This window comes from Bos taurus, chromosome 19, assembly GCF_002263795.3.
Source record: "Bos taurus isolate L1 Dominette 01449 registration number 42190680 breed Hereford chromosome 19, ARS-UCD2.0, whole genome shotgun sequence".
NCBI classification, from domain to species: Eukaryota; Metazoa; Chordata; class Mammalia; order Artiodactyla; family Bovidae; genus Bos; species Bos taurus.
The window spans coordinates 42,655,808-42,676,132 of record NC_037346.1 but is presented as its reverse complement, the minus strand read 5'-3'; the positions used below and the strand labels follow the sequence as shown (position 1 = coordinate 42,676,132).

The window sequence follows — 20,325 nt, the reverse complement described above, 5'->3', positions numbered from 1 at the left end:
CCGTCGCACTGCGCATACGCCAAAGCTCGCCCCGCCCCCAAACTTCCTCTGTTCCAATGAAAACTGAGTTCTGGCGAGGGCACTTCCTTACTCGATCGGCTTCAGCCCTGCAGACTGCGCGTGCGCAGCTCCTGACGGGCGTCGGGGACGTAATTTTGACGCAGTGTTCTTCGTCCTGGGATGTACGCGACCAAGAGCGTTCGCGCAGGCGCGCTGTGGAGGGATGCGGCCTCCCTCGCCGTTTCGCGCATCTGCGCAGTTGATATTATTGTGACTGTCGGGCCGTGGCCCCGGATGTTGTGGCTGCAGGGGGGAGATGGCGGAGGCAGAGGGGGTGGCCGAGGCCCCAGGCCCAGCCTCCGGTCAGACTTTCAAGGGTCGCCGCCCTATGTCAGGCTCCTGGGAGCGGGACCAGCAGGTTGAGGCGGCGCACCGGGCCCTGGTGGAGGTGCTGGGGCCTTACGAGCCTCTGCTGAGCCGAGTGCAGGCAGCCCTGGTGTGGGAGCGGCCAGCCAGGAGCGCCCTGTGGTGCCTGGGGCTGAACGCGGCTTTCTGGTGAGAGAACTGGATCCTCGGAAACCCTCCGAGGCGCGAATTCGTCAGGTTTCTCTAAGGCTCTCTCTCTCGCCTCCTTTGTTTTCTTCGCTGCACTGGCTCCTACCTATACCTGCCTAATTTTGTCTCACCTCCTTCCACTCTATCCCGCCTGAGGTTTTGGCACCGCAGTTCTTAGGGCCTTCCAGTTGTTTCCCCTGCTTTACGTGCACCCTCGCCCCGCACATCTGGCAGGAGCTTCTAGTAACATCTTGAGCCGCTCGCAGTGAGCGAAGGCGCCTCATTTTAGCCAAGAGAAGCTGTGTCCCGTTAAGGCCATCACCTCCCTTCTCTTGTCTGCTCAACAGTCTCGAGATCTTAGTACTTATTGTTGGGGTAGGTGAGTAAGGCGTGAGATCTTGAAAAGGGATCCATAGGTGTAATAAGGAAACAGGCTTAAACGACCTGAATTAGCATGTTAGATAGACATCCTTTTGCCCACTCAGGAAGTTTGCAAAGTCTGAGAGTCCGTGAGAGCCTCCATAACTGCAACTTGAAAGAAAATCACAAGCTTTTGAAGACAGTTATGAAATAGTAATTGTGGGATTTCACTCATTTCAAAGCCACTTAAGACGACTTCTCTGTGTTTCAAGGAATTAGAGGAGCATCCTTCGCCACGGTTTATATACAAGGAAATTGAGGGTGTCTAATAGTGTTTGTTTTTCTGAGCTGGGATAGTAGGGCTAAAAATATGCTTAAAGAATCTGTCTGTGTCATGCTGTGTGAAAATGGAACTGCTGCTTCCCTGAGTTGTCATCTCCTGAAGTGAACTTAGGTCTTCATAGGATCTGCCAAGCAGAGTTTGAATTTATTCGTAACTAGGGAAGTATTACTGATCAGATTCCAAGGGAACTCAAGTGTAGGGGGGGTTTCTACAGCTGAATGAAAAATAAAGCAGTTCTGGATAAGCCTGAAACAAAACAAAGTGTGTGTTTCCAAAACATAATTGTTTTTGCTAGAAGTATCTTTCCTCTTGAAATTCTTGGTTTTAAAACCAAAATATTTGTTATCCTTTGAAAGAACGTTTTTAGTGAGCTGGAGCAAACAAATAATTCTAAGTTCATTGACAGGAAGACACACTACGGAGGTATATATTACAGTAATCGTCTCCCGGTTTGAAGGAGACTTGGGTTAGAGGTGTCACAGCAATCTCTTGATATTTGTTGCTTCTAGAGTCTTGAGCAAACTTGGTAAACTTTTCCTTCAGGATTCTTCATTTATTTTTGGTAGTGCTTCTTCCTTGATCCCCAGGTACCTACTCTCCCCCAGGCTCTCTGTTAGGAAACTTTTAACTGTAGCACCTCATTCTGGAGCGTTTCCCCAAATGACCTTATCTTCTTTTCCTCTCACCTCCACATCCCAGACCGTAGCCCCAGACCATTAAGTCAAAACTTCTTTGCCTACAATGGGATTGTATTATTAGGAAAAGAGCTGATCATGAATCAGTTTGTATTAAAGTGTGACTGATATATGAAAACATTGGCAGCATTTAAATGAATTCTGATAAAGCAAGGGTTTATTAATGCACATAGATCAGTAGCATATATGTTGTTATTTTTGAGGAGAGGACCTTCCACATGATCCTTGCCTGAGAGATTTTCTGGGTAGAATGTGGGGTGGAAGTCTGCTCATACATGTGTTTAAATGTTACAGTTACCTTTAATTTGCTGGTTCCCAATAGCATTTACTTAAGTTTACTAATATGCAATGTTTAGAATGTCAGATCCCTTTCTCCTTTCTCCTGGGTCTCTTAATGCATTGACACCCATTAGTCTTTATCTCTGGCATTTCCTGGTAGCTTGCCTGCTGTGTATCCAGTAGGCATTTACTCTTGTTACATTCCCATCAGGCTCTAAGTAGGTGGGGGAGAGATGTAACAAGATGAGGGTGTGACTCTTGAGAGTGAAAGAACTGGGTGTACCATTTATTGAGAGGACTCATACCTGTGAAGGTTACAAAATGACTGACTGATGGTGGTAAGGATCCAGAAGTGAGGGTTGTTTAACATTGGAGTTCACAGGGTGGTTTGTTTTAGGAAATGAGCTTCCGTGGAAGGTGATTTGAGGTTCAAAATAAAAGTCAGACTACATTCCAGTAGCATCAAATTGAATATGGGTGTAGATATTTTGCTTAGGAATGTCAAAGAGTAATTGCTTTGTTCTCATTTCATTTAAAAAGGTATTTAGGAAATGCAGGTGGGTCTTCGGTGCAGGTCAGAGAGAAATCAAATCTGAAGCATTTTATTTTTCATTACTTGTTTTGAATAATGATACATCATTAACTGAGGTGTTTTATACATTTCGAGGTATTAGAAGACTGAATAGGAGTACAAACAAATCATCAGAATTCAGGTAGGTAGCTCTTAACTTTCAATGTTCTATCTTCTCAGTTGAGGTTTTCCTGTACCCGTGAATGTGCCCTTTTACATTTTAATAAAGAACATAAAAGATAGGGATAGATGAGATGCCTCGCTCCTATAGTATTTCAAGGCTTTCCTTCTTATTTTCCAGTTCCAGAAAAATTACAGTGATTGTGATCTTTAGCCTGTATTGCTCCTTGTCACTTATATGTTATTTTCTCTAGTATAACAACAGAAATATCAGGCCTTCCTTATCAATATCAGGCCTGTATTTTCGTTAGCCTCAACAGCACCTGTAAATGAGTAATTTGGGGGAAGAATATCTGAGTCAGCAAGAATCTATCCTGACAGGATAAGAAAAAAACAGGTTCTAATAACTTTTTGGTTGGACTCATTCCTAGGAGATAAGGGAAGGATAAAGGAGCCCTGGAAAGGAGTGTAAACTCTAAGCCCTTGTACTGCCTCCTATGAAAAGCACATGGTTCACAGGGGTAGGGGACTGGGAGCAGGGGGCAGATGACTGCTGAGCTCCTTTCCAGTCTCACATTCTGTGATTCTAGGAGGTTAGGAATATTGATTTAGAGCAGTCCACAAACTTTTTTTTCTCTTTGATAAGATCTCTGTTGGGATCTGTTTTTAGAGTCACTAAGTCTGAGTTAACCATACTATATTTTAGTGGGTATTAGGAAATCTCTTGTTTTCGCAATGGGAAAAAGGTGATTCCCTCCCTGCCCTCCCCCCCAGGAAAAATACCCCCAAGTGAAAAAATGACCCAAGAAGTGATTATACAGTAACGCTGATTTAAAAGGTTAGAATTTGAGGGGGGAAAAATAGTAGTGAGAGATAGGAAATGGAAAGGAGGGCCTATTAAGTAGAGGCATTTATTCTGTGAAAAAAAAATCTGTATATCAAATTTCAGATGGAATCTATTGAGCAGATGTTTCTGATGATGGTCTTTGGAGGGTTCTTCTTGCATTTGGTAGCAGGAAGGACTCCCAGAGATGCCTTGTTGTTGCTCAGTCGCTAAGTCGTGTCCAGCTGTTTGGTACCCCATGAACTGTAGCATGCCAGGCTTCCCAGTCCTTCACTGTCTCCCTGAGCAGGGAGGATTCCCAGAGCTGCCTTGGCTTCTTTTTTTATTTCTTTTTTTTTTGCCAAAAGTTTTTATCTGTTCTGATTTTAAGGTTGGGTGCTTTCTGTCCATTAACATAAGGTGGGTCGTTTGCAGCTAGCTGGTTTCATTTCTGGTTTTGTACAGGCAGCAACCAGCACTACACGATATAGGTTACGTTAATTTTTTGTCTTTCTAATTTACCAGTGACTGGCTCATTAACCAGACAGCCGCAAGTGCTGTACAATAATGGGCTTTCTGTCCCTATAGGATGGGCTGCTTTGTTCTGAAGTGCCACTGAGAGAAGCTTATTCTGTAATAACAAAGAAACCCAGAAATAGTATCTTCTTTGATTGAAATAGACATGTGATCTTTCTTTTGTTTATGATTATAGCAGACTCTAATTTACCGATACCAATGATGAGGATCCATGGTTTTGTTGACCTCAAAAAATTGTTTCTTTTTGAAATTTCTCATGATTTTTCTGGACACCAGATTGTTTTTCTAATAAGTATTTTATTTAGACTGATAGTTAATTGAATTTTAGCCCCTAATAAAGGGGGTGGATAATTTATAAAAGGACAAAAAAACCCAAACAATAATAAATCAATGGATATATACATTTATACTCATTAATAATAAAAAATCTAATATAAGTGGCAGTGAATTACTAATTTCTGCTTATTAGGTTTTTAAAAATGATAGTATTTAATTCTGGGCAAAATATGGAAAATCTGATGTATGGTTGATAGGAATATGAATTTGACAGCCTTTCTGGAAACTAGGCAACAGTATTAAGACACTTAAAAAGTTACTACCTTTTCAAGGGCTTGGGAGAAATTGGGAGTGATTGCTAACCGGCATGGGGTTTTTTTGGGGGTGATTAAAATGTTCTAAATCAGATAATTATGATAGTTGCAACTCTGAGATACCAAAAAACACTGAATTTGACTGTTTACAAGGTATATTTTATGGTATGCAAACTGTATCTCTGTAATGCTGTTAAAATAGTTAATGGTTTTTGATCTAGTGCTGCTGCTGCTGCTGCTGCTGCTAAGTCGCTTCAGTCGTGTCCGACTCTGTGTGACCCCATAGACGGCAGCCCACCAGGCTCCTCCGTCCATGGGATTTTCCAGGCAAGAGTACTGGAGTGGGGTGCCATTGCCTTCTCCTTTGACCTAGTACTTCCATTTAAAGTAATCATAAGTAAGGTCAGATTTATGCTCAGTGATACAGAGTTTTATTACATCAAACATTGGAAGCATCTCAGTTCAATTAGGGAAAGGTTTAAAAACTAATTGTATCTGTGTATGATGTAATTAATCATCCTCAAGTTGTGAGTGCTTTTCTGGTGATAAAGAAAAACATATCTATGGATTTTTAAGTGAAGGAGAACGTTTTTAAACCAGGTACCCTGTATCCTTCCATGGAGTATTTTTTTTTTTCCCATGGAGTATTTTATATGTGAATATTTTTTTAACTGAAGGGAATAATCTCTCTTGATATTTTGGGATATGTGTGTGGATAATGAGTTATTTATTTTTTAAGCTTTTTACTTTGGAAAATTGGAGAACATATATATAAGAGGCAGAATAATATTATGTATCACCATGTATCTAGCTTTAAAAATGTTCAGTTCTTGGCCAATTTAGTGTCTTCTATACCCCAGTTCTTTTCCACCTCCTCCTTGTTTTGAGGCAAGAAACCAGTTTGTCCTGTAAAGTGTCCTACAGATTGTATTTTGCTGATTGCATCCCTGTGGCTTAACACGTTCCTCTGTGCTCTTCTGTGTGTTTCCTGTAAATTGGTAGCTGAATCTAGAGGCTTGACCAGATTTAGGGTAAAAAAATTTTTTTTGTCAGACTGGTAATAGTGTATTAATTTTATTTTTATTTTCTTCCTTAATTATGAAGTATATTTTCTGAAATTTCTTCTACAAACATGCTTGCCATTAGAAATAAAATAAATAAATAAATATCATTAAGGAAAAGTCTGTTGTGAACCTTCTACAATTGGTAGGAGTAATGGGCTGTGGGCAATAATCAAATTAAATAATTCACATGTGAATATCCAGAGTTGACTGCAGTTGTAGTTGTTTTTGCTAAGTTGGAAAGTTCTCATGATGATTATAGTTGCTGAAAAATGTTTTGCATGTTGTCTTATCCAGCTTTTACACTGTTATATCTGTATGTGAATTTTTTGGCTTGCAGAAATAGACATTGGAAGACGGAACTAATCCAGAGGAATCCTCCCTTATTTGTCTTCATTCCTTACTTACACCAATCTCACAAGTACTTTATCTTCAATTATGTCTTGTCCTTGTACATAGTTGCAGAGTTGGTTATTTTTTTTAACAGGTAGGCCTCCAGTGCAGTTCAGTTCAGTCGCTCAGTCGTGTCTGACTCTTTGCAATCCCATGGACTTCAGCACGCCAGGCTTCCCTGCCTATCACCAACTCCCAGAGCCTACTCAAACTCATGTCCATCGAGTTAGTGATGCCATCCAACCATCTCATCCTCTGTCACAGCCAAGTTACCTCCATAAAATAAAAGTATAATGTGACTTCACTATATTCCAAACACACCAATCTGAGACTGATATTTCCTTTTAAGAATTTAGTATTGAGGCTGAAGGAAAGGTGTACACACTTATCCATATTCTTTTATATTTGATAGACCCCTAAAGGAATTAATAACATTTGATATTGTCTTCCCTGATAGTTCAGTTGGTAAAGAATCTGCCTGCAATGCAGGAGACCCCGGTTTGATTCCTGGGTCGAGAAGATCTGCTGGAGAAGGGATAGGCTTCCCACTCCAGTATTTCTTGGGCTTCCCTGGTGGCTCAGCTGGTAAAGAATCCGCCTACAATGCGGGAGACCTGGGTTTGATCCCTGGGTTGGGAAGATCCCCTAGAGAAGGGAAAGGCTACCCACTCTAGTATTCTGGCCTGGAGAATTCCATGGACTATACAGTCCTTGGGGTCTCAAAGAGTTGGATGCACTGAGCGACTTTCAGTTTCACTTTCAGGTACCTTGGAGGGGGCTTCCCAGGTGGCGCTAGTGGTAAGCTTATCTGCTAGTGCAGAAGATGTAAGAGATGCTGGTTCAATTCCTGGGTGAGGAAGATCCCTTGGAGGAGGAAATGGCAACCCACTCCAGTACTCTTGCCTGGAGAATCCCATGGACAGAGGAGCCTGGCAGGGTCCATAGGGTCCCATAGAGTCAGACACAAGTGACTTACCATGTATGCATGCAGGTACCTTGAAGAGATCAACTCTAGTGGTTTGAGGTGAACTTCCCATTAATTAATATTTTATCTATATGGAAGAAACTATTTTTCCAAGAATTGTTATTTTACCTAGGGCTTCCCTCACAGCTCAGTTAGTAAAGAGTCCACCTGCAGCGCAGGAGACCCTGGTTGGATTCCTGGGTTAGGAAGATCTGCTGGAGAAGGGATTTCCACTCCAGTGTTCTTGGGCTTCCCTCGTGACTCAACTGGTAAAGAATCCACCTGCAATGTGGAAGACCTGGGTTCAGTCCCTGGGTTGGGAAGATCCCCTGGAGAAGGGAAAAGCTACCCACTCCAGTATTCTGGCCTGGAGAATTCCATGGACTGTATAGTCTGAGGGATCACAAAGAGTAAGACATGACTGAGCGACTCTCACTTCACAGAAAAGCTCTTCTTCCTCTTAAGTTTCTGCGTTGGCTTGTTCAAGGAAAGGTTATCCTGTGTCTGGCTCTAAAATTGCATTACTGACCAGGATTAATCTGGTTCAAGAAGATGCTTGCAGTTTTAGCCTTCATGATCCAGCAAATAGACCATTTGTAAAACTCTTTGCTGATACTCCTTTATGTGCAGGATAAAATTCAGTACCCTTTGTCATAAAAGGTCCCTCATGGTCTGACTTCTTCCTCTCTCCTCATACTCATCCTCTCCCTCTGTTCTTTATGTTTGAGTTCTGTCAGACTACTTGTAGTTCCCTAAATATGTCATGCCAGCTGGCTGTTCTCCCTCTCTGAATATCTTCTCCTTTCTCACACTCTTTTCCTGTGTTGTCTTACCTTTGCAAATCCCAGCTTAGATGTCCTCATCGTTATTGTTATCTTATCATGCTATGTTACAAACACGTACTGACACAAATCCACTTGAGAATAAGGTCCATGTGTTACTCTTTTCTGTAACTGGCCTACTTACCATAAGGCCTCAGCATATAGTAGGCAATTAATAAATGTTTGAATTGAGTTGAAGCATAGGTGGGGGCTCTAACAGACTATAGTTCAGCTCTTCGAGAAACTGTATTTTTATTGCGGTCATCTTTGAAAAACTGACCTTTCTTAGAAAAGTTTAGTATCCTTTCCCTACCCCAGTTTGTATTTGCGTTAGCAGTTGTGATCTGGAAAGTGGAAGTTGCAGATAGTCTGGATTGCCTCCCTAGAGAGCCCTCGCAGGTACTTCAGAGAACACTGAGTCGTGCCACATCCTGCTGCTGGGACATGGAAGCAGCAGCACGGGGGAGCAAGATGCTCTCAGCCCTTATCCTTGGCCTTGTTAAACTTCCTTGTTTGTTGAGGTGATGAACTGGCTTTGGAGAGAAGATTAATGGCCTTGGGGCAGCTCTTGAGGCTTACTCCTGTTAAACTACTTTCATTCTTTAATTTCGTGTATAATTACAGTATCCTTGAAGTGATGGGGTGGAAATATTGGAATAGGGTTGCCATTAGTGACTGGGTTTCTTTAAGTTCTTGGTTTCTTCCATCCCTCATTTTTTGTATTGTTTAAAATACATAACATGGATTCATGTTTATTGAAAACAGTGCAAAACATCTAGAGACCAAAATTAAAGTTCCTCTGACAGTCCCTGCATGCATATGTATGTATGTATATCTATGTATTCATAGATACAGCTTTTTCTAAAAAAAAAAAAAAGGATTATACTCTTAGTATGGTATTCTGTGAATATGTCAGGTCATTAGGTCACGTGTTGTATTGAGAAGATGAGATCGTTTATAAGCATGAATGATCTCTTGGTCATCCTTATTCTCGTTTGATCAGTTGCTGTGATGATAGCTAATAACACTGCTCCTTTGTAAAATTGAATAGGACATATATTGGGCATATATAGGTGCCTTGTTTGTATTTTCTTGTCTTTTTAGCAAGATCAACCATGGTATTTTTAAAGATAATTTTATTTGTTTATATTTGCCTCTGCTGGGTCTTTGTTGCTGTGCAGGCTTTTCTCAAGTTTCGGTGAGCAGGGGCTGCTCTCTCTAGTTGAGGTGCTCGGGCTTCTCATTACAGTGGCTTTTTCTTGTTGAGGAGCACGGGCTTTAGGCATATGGGCTCAGTAGCTGCAGCTCCCGTGCCCCAGAGCGCAGGCTCAATAGTTGTGGCGCACAGGCTTGGTTGCTCCACAGCATGCGGGATCTTCCTGGATCAGAGATTGCCTCTAGGTCTTCTGCATTGGCAGGCAGATTCTTTACCACTGAGCACCAAGGAAGCCAACTATAATACTTTTATAAGTGACTTAAGTATGTTGTTTCTTATACCTCCAAACAATCCTGCATGATTTGTTATTGTTAATATCACATATAGATGAGGAAACTGAGGCTTAAGGAGGTTTAAGCTAATTTACTCAGAGTCATACAACTAAGAGTGCCTGTTCAGAGAAAGACTCAAGTCAATCTAGCTTTAAAAGCCATACCTCACTGCCCTGCTGAACTGCTTCTCTGGTGATGCATTTGGCCTCCCTTAATTCCTTGGTGGCTCAGTGTTAAAGAATCTGCCTGTCAGTGCAGGAGACGCAGGTTCGATTCCTGGGTTGGGAAGATCCCTGGAGAAGGAAATGGCAACCCACTCCAGTTCTTGACTGGGAAATCCCATGGACAGAGTAGCCTGGTGGGTTACAGTCCATGGATTTGCAAAGAGTCGGACACAACGTAGCAACTAAACAGCAACAACAAAGATCTTAGAACAGTTGTCTCTCAAACCATCTTCAGTGAAGGACTAGTGTTGTCTTTTTCCCCGGTCTACATCTGATCAAATTTTTGTAAAATACAATATAAATAAGTTACTAGATAAGTTAAAAAGGCACACAAAATACAAACCCAAATATATCCTTATGTTCGAAATTACTTGGTCAAATTGCTATAAAAATTACTAAATTCTTGCTTTCAGTTTCTGTACTTACTTCCTGACAGTCTGGTAAAATCACTGGACTACAGACACTCTGCAGGGCACTGCCCTGGAGGCTTTTGAGTTGGATCATAGAAAGATTCATAAGAACCAGTCTTTTTTTTTGAAAAAAAATTTTATTGTGAAAGATTTTAAATATATACAGAAGTAGAGAGGAGAGCATAAGGAATTTCATGTACTCATCACCCAGCTTCAGCAGTGAAGAACTCACAGTCAGTCTTGTTTCCTCTTCTTTCACATCCTTTGCCCCTTGGCAGGCTATTGTTTTGACACAAATCCCAAATACGTCATTTCATTCATAAATATCTTAGTATGTATCTCTAAAAGATAGGGACTCTTTAAAAACAGAACTTCCATAATATCATCATATCCCCCCAAATTAACAGTAATTCCTTAATATTTTCAGACCTACTGTCAGTGTTCTGATTTCCCCAATTTTTTTGTAAACATCTTTTTATGCACCCATATTTATTCCTTCAAATAATAATTAGCTTTTCCTTCATTCTGTTAATTCGATACATTACAGTTGTTGATTTTTGTATCTTGAACCACCCTTGTATTCCTGGGATAAGTCCCTGGAATTAGTCATGGTGTATAATCCTTTTAATAATGCTGCTGAATTCATGTTGATAATATTTTATTGAGGATTTTTGCCTCAATATTCATAACATGTATTGGACTGTAGTTTTCTTGTAGTGTTTTGTCTGGCTTTGGTATCAGTAATGTTCTCCTCATTAAATGAGTCAGGTTTTCTGGGAAGTTTGAGAAGGGTTGATGTCAGTTCTGAAGAAGTGGTTTTTAGATGGAGCTTCAGTGCTCACTTTTTGTGTGTCCTTGACCAAGTTGGTTCACTTTTTTGAGCCTTTGTTCCTTTATCTGAAAAAGGATGTCTGATTGAGTTAGCTGTTCTTTAATGCACCTCTGTCAGTTTATTGCCCTGAACCAGGGTCTAATTTTATAGAAAGACGTTTGCTTTCATCATAACAACTTGTTCAGTTCGAGAATGAATGAATTTTGGGGATTCCCTGGCCATCCAGTGGTTAGGACTCTGAGCTTTCACTGCTGAGGGCCCAGGTTTGGTCACTGGTTGGGGAACTCAGATCCCATAAGCCATGCAGTGTGGCCGAGAAACCCCAAAACAGACAACAAAAAAGATGAATTTCTTCTTGAAATTAATAGAATCACAGACTTGAAAGTTGAAAGGGGCTCTAAGTTTATTTGATTTAGTCATTTGGCTTTGCAGAAGTAAATGCTTATGTCTACACCATAGGTAAAATAGCTAAAGTCCGTTGAGTTTAAGTGGTTTTTCCCAAGGTGTATAGCTAGCACTTAAGTCTGTTTACCACAGAACCAGTAGTGCACATAGGGTCTTTTATAAAATTAGCTTAAGTGGATAACGATCTTCTCTTTCTCCTTCCCTTTAGGTTCTTTGCCCTGACATCCCTTCGTCTTGTGTTTTTACTTGCATTCAGCTCAATGATTATTGTGTGTATAGATCAATGGAAGAACAAAATCTGGCCTGAAATAAAAGGTGAGTTTGGTAGGACTTAGAACATTCTGAACCGGAAATTGTCTATCATTTTTACCTGTAGTTTTAGGAGTTTCTGGAGGAGTATGTGAAGCTGGGAATAGCTTTTGAAGTCTGAATTATTTGCTTTAGGAGACACTTGAAGGGCTAGCGCCCCACCCACAGTGCCTTAGAGCTGAGTTCTGTCCTTCCCATTGTTGTTAAGCTCAGGAAATCTGTATCCACCACCTGAGATATCCTTTCCTTCATAATTGGTGTGAGGAATAAATAGTCATCAAGTTGTTAAATAATTTTCCTCACTGGATACTGCATTAATACCAAGGCAGTATCAGTTTGCCTCTCAGGAATTTCTTTTAAATTGTTTAAAAAGACTGATAAATAGGAGGTTAGGGGAGTAAGGAATAACAGCAGCTTTGGGATTTCAGAGCGAGGAGAGGAGTAAGAGTGGCATTACAGTTAGCAGAGGTAGGCAGCGGCAGGCTGGGCAGTTGGTTTGGGTGGAGACTGAGAGTGAGGAAAATTGATGTAGGTTGGACATGTTATTTTTGAAGTGCTGGCAGAATATTCAAACTAGAGTGTACAGTTTTTAAATACATTCCCATCCTATTTTGCAGAGACTTCAAGGAATCATGTAGTTCACCCACCTGTCCTATGGCTAGTGAATGTCAGAAGACTTTTCATCATTGATTGTAGTTAATAGGTCTCTTTTGAATAGCAGATTTCCAGAGTTAAAGTAGTCATAACATGCCCTCATGACCTGGCACACATTGATGCATATGAGCAACCCAGACACACTTGAGGGGTGGGTGGGATGAACTTCTTTGTGTGCACCTTGGCTCTCAGCTGTAGTAATTAGAAGGGGCCCTAATGCTCCATTTGAATTCCCACCCCATCCTACCAGAGAAATGAGCAGGCATTAGCTATCATTCCCTTGTCTGTAGCTCCCTAACTGGCAGTATAACATGGTGTCTCCTTTTTATTGGCTGTTACTGTTTTCCTTTCCCCCAAACCTATTAAAACTTGAGCTATCAGACCAACAGCCTAACATTTTCATGTTTTGTTTTCCCTACCAACTAATGCTGGTGTTTGTTTTAATATTGTAGTGCCAAGACCCGGCGTGTTAGACAATGAGAGGTATGGAATGCTAATTAAATCCCTTTTTGTTGCTCTGATTGATTCTCTTGTTGTAATATTCTGGTTACAGGTTGTTAACTCCATGTTCTGGATACAGATTAGAAGCTGAGAACCTAGTCTGTTGCAAATAATCATTTTAACAAATCCTAAAGTTCAGGCAGCAGTAGGTTGAGATGCTGAGCGTCCTGTGATACTTGTAAGAGACATTTCTGAGAAAGCAACATTAGCGTGCTGACGTACCAAGGAATTATTCAGCCCTTGTGAAAACTTAGAGGCAACTTACCTCATTTGTCTCCTGGCTTTTATAAAAACCAGGTCATTTAGTGTTTCTGTTACCTTTGGCTGTTTAAAGTTCCTGGTCAGAAAACACATTCGTTTCTGGCATCAGCAAGCCAAAGATTCCTCTTGTGGCTTACAGCTCCTGCTTTCATTTTTCAGTTCATTCATGTCATATGTTGGATTGTCTTTGCTGGGTTTATTTTGGTTTTGTTTTGTTTTCTCTCTAGGGGGCACATCCATCACCTCCACCCCACCCGCCACAGTGCTGTCAGACTGTGCTTTGAGTTTTCTCCTGGATTGCAATCTCAGTGAATTGCAATAGTCTGAGCACAGGAAAGATGCTTTTAAGCACAAAGGGCCTAGGAGCTGGTGGCAGGTTTACACACGTGGATTGGGCTGCTGGCTCATAGGGTGGAGTTGTCAGAACAAGTTTGCCCTCCTAGTCCTTAAATTCAAGTTTCAACCTGGAGAGCCAAGAAGAAAGTCGTGCTTCACCTCTAGAGCACCTCGGGCTAGCCACTCCCCAAACCCCTATTTAAACCCGGAACCATCAGCTGCCTTCAAAGTGAGATGGGGGGGGAACCCTCAGCACCCTCCTTTCACAGCTCCCCCTTCTCTTTCCCGTAGCTGGGGTTTTGTGCACCCTCGGTTACTCAGCGTGCCCGAGCTCTGCCACCACGTAGCTGAAGTCTGGGTTAGTGGGACCATTTTCATAAGGAATCTTTTGCTTTTCAAAAAGCAAAACCCAGGCAAGGTAAGACTCTTCCCTTTTTCACTCTCATTTCTGGCTTCTCAGTTCAGTTCATGCTAAACTGAAACAGCCCTTTTACTACCTATCCTCATTCAAGAAAGAAAAGACCATGGTGCTGGTAGAGACAAGGGAAGTCATAGGAAGGGGCTTCTGACCAGCCACTAGGACTAAGGCAAGAACTCGATGACTCCTTCAGGTGCTTGCCACTTAGATTAGGCCATCTTCCTGCCCCAAGATGGGAAAGAAAGCTTGCTTGTGTGCATTCTGTGTCATATTAAACATGTGGTAAGTGGTTGAGTTTTTCATTTTATTTTACTTTGCCTTAAAAAAGCCCACCACCAGCACTTGTTTTCAGAGAGAATTTTTGGCTCAGTCCTATTCAAACCATTTCCCAGCATGAAAGGTGCAGCCCTGTGGGGTTAGCCATGTGAGAAGAGTTTGAATAGAAGTGGACATGCTCCCTTTCCTCCCCAGCAGAATCATCAGCAGCAGCAGTGGCTAGGTACATGTCATTCTGACATGTCCATGCTTTATTCAGAGGTCATAAAAAATCATTTCAGTCACATTCCATCTTACCTGCCCCCCATCCCCACCCCATCCCCTGCCATATAGCAGAAACTTAATATTGTTTCCTGACACCCCTAGTTCTGCTTGCTGAGCTGTGGGATACTGACCTTTTTGGCTGTCTTGGGCCGCTACATCCCTGGGCTCCTGCTCTCCTACTTAATTCGTAAGTACGATATATACCTCCCCCACAAGCTTAACCTACTCATAGCTTCTCTAGCCATAGCTAACTTTGTCTAGAGAGAGGACTTTTATATTTTTGTTCTCCAGGAAATGACCTTTTTTATTTTCATGTCCTGTTTAGAGTCATGAAAATACCTTTCTTCTTACCTGTCAAGCTCCCACATATAAAGTCCTTTTCTTACCGAATTTTAGAAACTGACAAGGGTCCACTAACCAGCTATAAAGAAAGGACTGTCTGTTCCTATTTCAGGAGGGAATTTTTAGAGTCAGTGTATTGTGTAACAGTAGGACATAACTCTTAGGATTCTGTTCTAGATTCTGTTTACTCTGTAGGTTACTAGGTTCTGTTTACCTGGAGCACTTCCCCCCACCCCACCCCTCCAGAGCAGTTTTGTAAATTTAGTTACTTCATATTGGCATGAACTCTGTCTACTTGAGGCTGGAAGAACTGAGCAATAATGACCCTGGTGATTATATAGCAGAAGCTCGAATGATGTGTTGTGTAGCTGCCGAGGCATTGTTACCATCTGGTCGTGTTTATGACTCAGCGACACCCATATGCAGGTGACAGCACTGGTTCTGCCCTTGATGTGTCAGCAGCACAGCCCACCGTGCACAGCCCTGTCAGGGCTACAGAAGTCTCTGACCCCAAAAATCTTCACCTCGTGAAGATGACCTGCAGAATTAAGCAGGACCGTCCCACACTAAGTGTCCCAGCCCTAAGGACACACGGCAGAGGGACAGTGAGGACTGTGTATGCAGCCCTTTCTCCATCTCACCACTCTTTCTCACTCCTCTCAGTTGTCACTGTCATGATGTGGCCCCTCGCTGTGTACCACCGACTGTGGGACCGAGTGTATGTACGGCTGAAGCCCGCACTGCAGCGGCTGGACTTCAGCGTTCGTGGCTACATGATGTCCAAGCAGAGAGAGAGACAATGTAAGTGTCCAGGGGAACCTTCCGTCCATTTGGGCAGTTTGGGGAGGAGAAGCCCAGAGGTTTGGCGTCATAGGTCCTTGAACGTGGAGAAGTGGGATGTGGTTGGTGCGTAGCGGGGTGGTAGGTAAAAGTGATGATCTACTCTAGGGAACTCTGCAGGCTTACCAATTTTTCCCTTTGGAATTCTAGACACTCCCATTTTAGACAAATATGAGACAAGTTCTCCCAAGTCATATAAAAGACAGTGAAGATATTCCCAGTGTTAGCTGCTTTTTATGAAGCACGTCCCATGTGCCCAAGCACTGAGCTGGCTGCTCTGCATACATTGTCTGTACAACACCCTTAAAAAGAGGGTGATATTTTCCTTTTCTGGTTGAGGAAACTGAAGCTCACGGTTAGTAAATGGCAGAGTAGGTCTTTTAAACTCCTCAGGTGGGCCTCTGTTCACTCCTGAAAGCTGCCTTCCCAAAGTGATTGAAAACTGGCTTCTGAAGCCGGGTGTACACTAGCCTGAGATCCTCCAACCCACAAACGACAGTCGAGCGAGCTTTTCCGTCTCTTCTGTGGTGTGGTCGGCTTGGGTCTTCATTAAGCCCTGGCCTTCTAAGAGCCCTGCACATGGGTGCCAAGGCCTGGCTCCGCCTGACGCAGCCAGTTGAACAGTACCACTCCTCAGAAGCCTGATTCAGCCCGGTGGGGTGTCTCCCTTTGCCTTCTCTGTGATAGTATCCACTTTTCACACTGATATCTGATCTGTTCTTAGCTGAGCTTGAGGCTTGTTGACAAGACTGGTAGTTGATCTGACCAGAACAGAAAGGGTGTCTTTCCTGTGTTATGTTATTAGCTTACCTTGCTACTTAGGCAGTTCCTTCCTCAGACATCGGTATGTAGGTTTAAGGGGTTCATTCTCTGGTATTCTGACTTTAATGCCTTTGAAATTCGAAGAGGGCGGGAGTTTGCCCTCAAGGGAAGGTGTTCATGGCTTCTGCTGTTCCCACACAGTGCGGCGCAGAGCTCTCCACCCAGAGCGTGCTGCGGACAACCACAGTGACAGCGAGGAGGAGCTTGCTGCCTTCTGTCCTCAGGTATCTGGGGTGTGGGGAGCTGCCTCACTGGCCAGTTTTTTTAGCTCCTTTTTTACCATCTGGTACTCCTGTTTAGACAGTAAACAGGTTTCCAGGGTCACTGTGGGCTCTCCAAGGACCTTCCTTGCCCCCAAGAGCAGTGAGGAGAGAAGCTAGTATTATATTGGGACTTTGTATGTAGATCTTTGTTTGAGTTTGGTGACCAGCACACCCTCTTCCATGTCTCCTTTTAACCCCTGCCATCAGGGCAGAACTTCTGCAACTGGCCTGATCTCTCTTTAAACAGCCCAGCTTGCCTTAGGTCAAGCGGTAACCTGTGCATTTCCTCCTGGCCACCTGTGAAAAGTATTCTCTGGGTCAGTTATTTGCATCAGAGTATAAGTGGCTGGTTGACTATCAAGGCTGCTTTCCTTCCTGGGCTCAAGATTGATGAAAAAGAGTGTTTTCCCTGGGGGAGCAACCTGAAAGGGGTCAGGATTCTGACTGAAGTCGCCATCCATGCCTGGTTACACTGTTAGCCTTAGGGGTAGCCTTTGGGGCCAGCTCACTGGTGAAGCTGTAAGTGGCAGACTGCACCTGTTTTCTAATGGCACCGCTTCTTCATGCTTGTTGGTCTTGTCTTTACCTCAGCTGGATGATTCCACTGTTGCCAGGGAACTGGCCATCACAGACTCCGAGCACTCGGATGCTGAGGTCTCCTGTACAGACAACGGTACATTCAACCTTTCACGGGGCCAAACACCTCTAACAGAAGGCTCTGAAGGTGAGAGGAACCTTGGACCCAAATTGATACTGGCTCTGACTGTTGCCACTCAGCTTTGCAGGCAGCAGGGACACTACCCCCGCCTCACCTGTTTTCCGAGCTGTGGATTAGGTGGTGGAGCAGCTTTAGGGGCATGGCTCCAGCCAGATGGCACTGCTGCTCCCCTGGAAGTCCTCAGTCGCTTAGTGGCCTCAGGATCAAAGCTCATGGGGGACATGGCAGAGAAAGGGGAAGTTCTTTGGCCAGTAAAGGTAACAGCAGTCTATAAGTGGAGGGGGAAGGCTGACCAGTGCCAGAAATCCAGGGTGGAAACATCTGGTTATTTGGGGCTGACGTGGTGGGGCTGGGGCACAGGAAGGCCAGGCGGTTGCCATGTCTCAGACACTCCTCTGTTCTCCCAGACCTAGATGGTCACAGTGATCCAGAGGAATCCTTCGCCAGAGACCTTCCAGACTTCCCTTCCATTAACGTGGATCCTACGGGCCTGGATGACGAGGACGATACCAGCATTGGGATGCCCAGCTTGATGTACCGGTCCCCGCCGGGGGCTGGGGAGTCTCAGGGCCCCCCTGCCAGCCGGGAAGAGGCCGCACTGCCAGAGCTTTTGCTTGGTGCCCTGCCTGCAGGATCCAACCTCACCAGCAACCTTGCTAGCCTGGTTTCGCAGGGCATGATCCAACTGGCCCTGTCAGGGGCCTCCCAGCCAGGCCCTTCTGGCCTACCTCCCCGGAGAGCCACCAGAGGTGTCCTCAGGGCACCCAGTTCAGACCTGGACACTGATGCTGAGGGGGATGACTTTGAACTTCTGGACCAGTCAGAGCTGAATCAGCTGGACCCTGCCAGTTCCAGGAGCCACTGAGGAGAGACTTCCTTTGGGGGGGGTCACTGTGGTTTAAGTTTTTTTCTCCCCATTCCACTTAAGGTGAAGGGGCAAGGGAAGAACCCAGGTCCAACCCTCTGAATTATATATAGTATGCACGGTGGCCTGGCTGATGCTCAGAGGCCTACTCAGAGAGGATACTCACTCCCTTGCTATCAGCTAGATGCTGATATCTGAGCTCAAGTCACCGAAGTGAGAGAGTGCTCCCCTGAGGGACACTTCTCTCCATCAGGATGGTGGTACTTTTGGGGAACAAAGTAGTCAGGGGTATTGGTTCCCTTTTGAGGGGATGCTGCTGTGTGCTTCTAGGTCTGGGTGGTCAGAGGCCCTCAGTGAATAGATCCCTTCCCTTCCTTCCTCCGTTTATCATCTCCCTAGAGCTCCGAGTCAGGCAGCTGGAAGAGTTTTACTGTCCTCTTTTGCTAAGCCATGGTTGATTTGCCTTTTTCTAAGCAAACTTGTCCTTTGGTTCTGCAGAGCAGGCCTGTTCCCCTTGCCTCAGCCCATCCTCATTTCTTGAGGCCTAGCCCCTAGTGCTCCAGAATCTTGCTTGTGAAGTTTTAGAATGTGAACATGAGGTGTGGGTGGGCCTCTTCCACATTACTTTGGGCTGTGGGGTCAGTGGGTTGGGAGGGTGAACGCCTCTGTAGCTCCCAGACTCACTCACTGTTTTGGAGCTGCCTGGTTATTTTTGGTGCTGCTAACCCCTGGCTCCATTTACCCATCAGCCTGAGCAACGAGCATAGCAATACCATACCATTCCATACCATTTCCGTGTTCCCGTTCCTTCCTCTGCTCCTCCTTTGGAGAAGCAGTAATCCCACACAGGCAATGTCAGAGTAGCACTTTACAGACGGCTCAGTGGCATTCATCCCAGGAGCCACCAGCTCTTCTTGCACCAGCTCTTCTTACCCTCTGTTCAGCTCCTTTAATAATTTTGTTTTCAACTGCCCAGTTTGGCAGGGCCTCTTTTAAGATGAGCCCAGTTAGCGAGAATGTGTCTGTAATCAGCAGAAACCCCTGTATGGGGTATCTATATTCTACTGCCCCTAGTAAAAATCATGTGAGACAAAAACAAAATGATCACTAGTTCTAAACCCATGCCTCCCCAATCAGAGCTCAAGCCAAATTCTCCTAATCATCTGTCCCTCCACATAAATTACCCCTTTGCTGATCCTCAGGGACCACTCCCTCCAACACCCCGCACCTGGGTGATGGATGTTGGACAGAGCCAGTTTTCACGTGCTGCAGGTGGGAGTGTGCTAACGTGTTTGCTCTTGGTTGATGGACAAGGTAGAGGCCAGGGAGTAAAAATAGTCAACGGTGAGAGGAGAGAAGAGCTTGGTGTCTGATTCAGTCACTTCCCTTTGTGTGAAGTTGAGAGTAACAGCCTCTCCCTCGCTTTAGGGTTCTCAGACTTTGGACACCTCTCTTCTCAGAGCCCAGATGTCTTACAGGTGAGCTCTGATGTGGAAGAAAACAGGAGGTGTGGGAAAGGAGTGGGATTTTGGCGTTTGCATGAGTGTGTGTAGCTTCAGGCCTTGGGAGTTGGCAGGAAGGAGAAAAGGAAGGAGAGCAAAATCTTTGGAAGGTGTGTTTTGTACCTGCGGATCCTGCTCTGAATCTCCTTAGTCCTCCACTGTGAATCCGGATGGGGATGAGGGTGGGAGGGGTGCTGGGGAATAAATCTTGTATGAGAACAACCTTTAAGAGACTTAACATTGAATGGTGTCTTAGCCTTGAAAGGTCTTGCTAATCTGAGATGTTATTAGAGGAGGTGACAGCCTCAAAGAAAGCCCAGTGTGTGAAGGACCCACTTGCTCATCCTCGGTTTTTTGTTCTGTGACGGCCAGAAAAATCACCATGGTAGGAAGCTAACCGGAGAGCCCAGACAGCATAACCGGCACTCCTGGCGGGCATCTAACCTGCAGTTCCATCATTTCTAATTCTTAATATTGTCCGCT

General features: G+C 44.1%; 1 protein-coding gene across 1 annotated transcript; it reads left to right on the top strand.

Annotated features, from left to right (window-relative positions):
• Positions 1–257: 257 nt before the first annotated feature.
• On the top strand, positions 258–20,064 carry RETREG3 (reticulophagy regulator family member 3). Its single transcript, XM_002695994.6, has 9 exons — positions 258–555; positions 11,680–11,786; positions 12,887–12,917; positions 13,824–13,950; positions 14,593–14,677; positions 15,496–15,633; positions 16,636–16,718; positions 17,349–17,481; positions 17,883–20,064. The coding sequence occupies exons 1-9, from the start codon at positions 317–319 to the stop codon at positions 18,338–18,340; spliced, it is 1,401 nt and encodes a 466-aa protein (XP_002696040.1). The 5' UTR covers positions 258–316; the 3' UTR covers positions 18,341–20,064.
• The last annotated feature ends 261 nt before the right edge of the window (positions 20,065–20,325 follow it).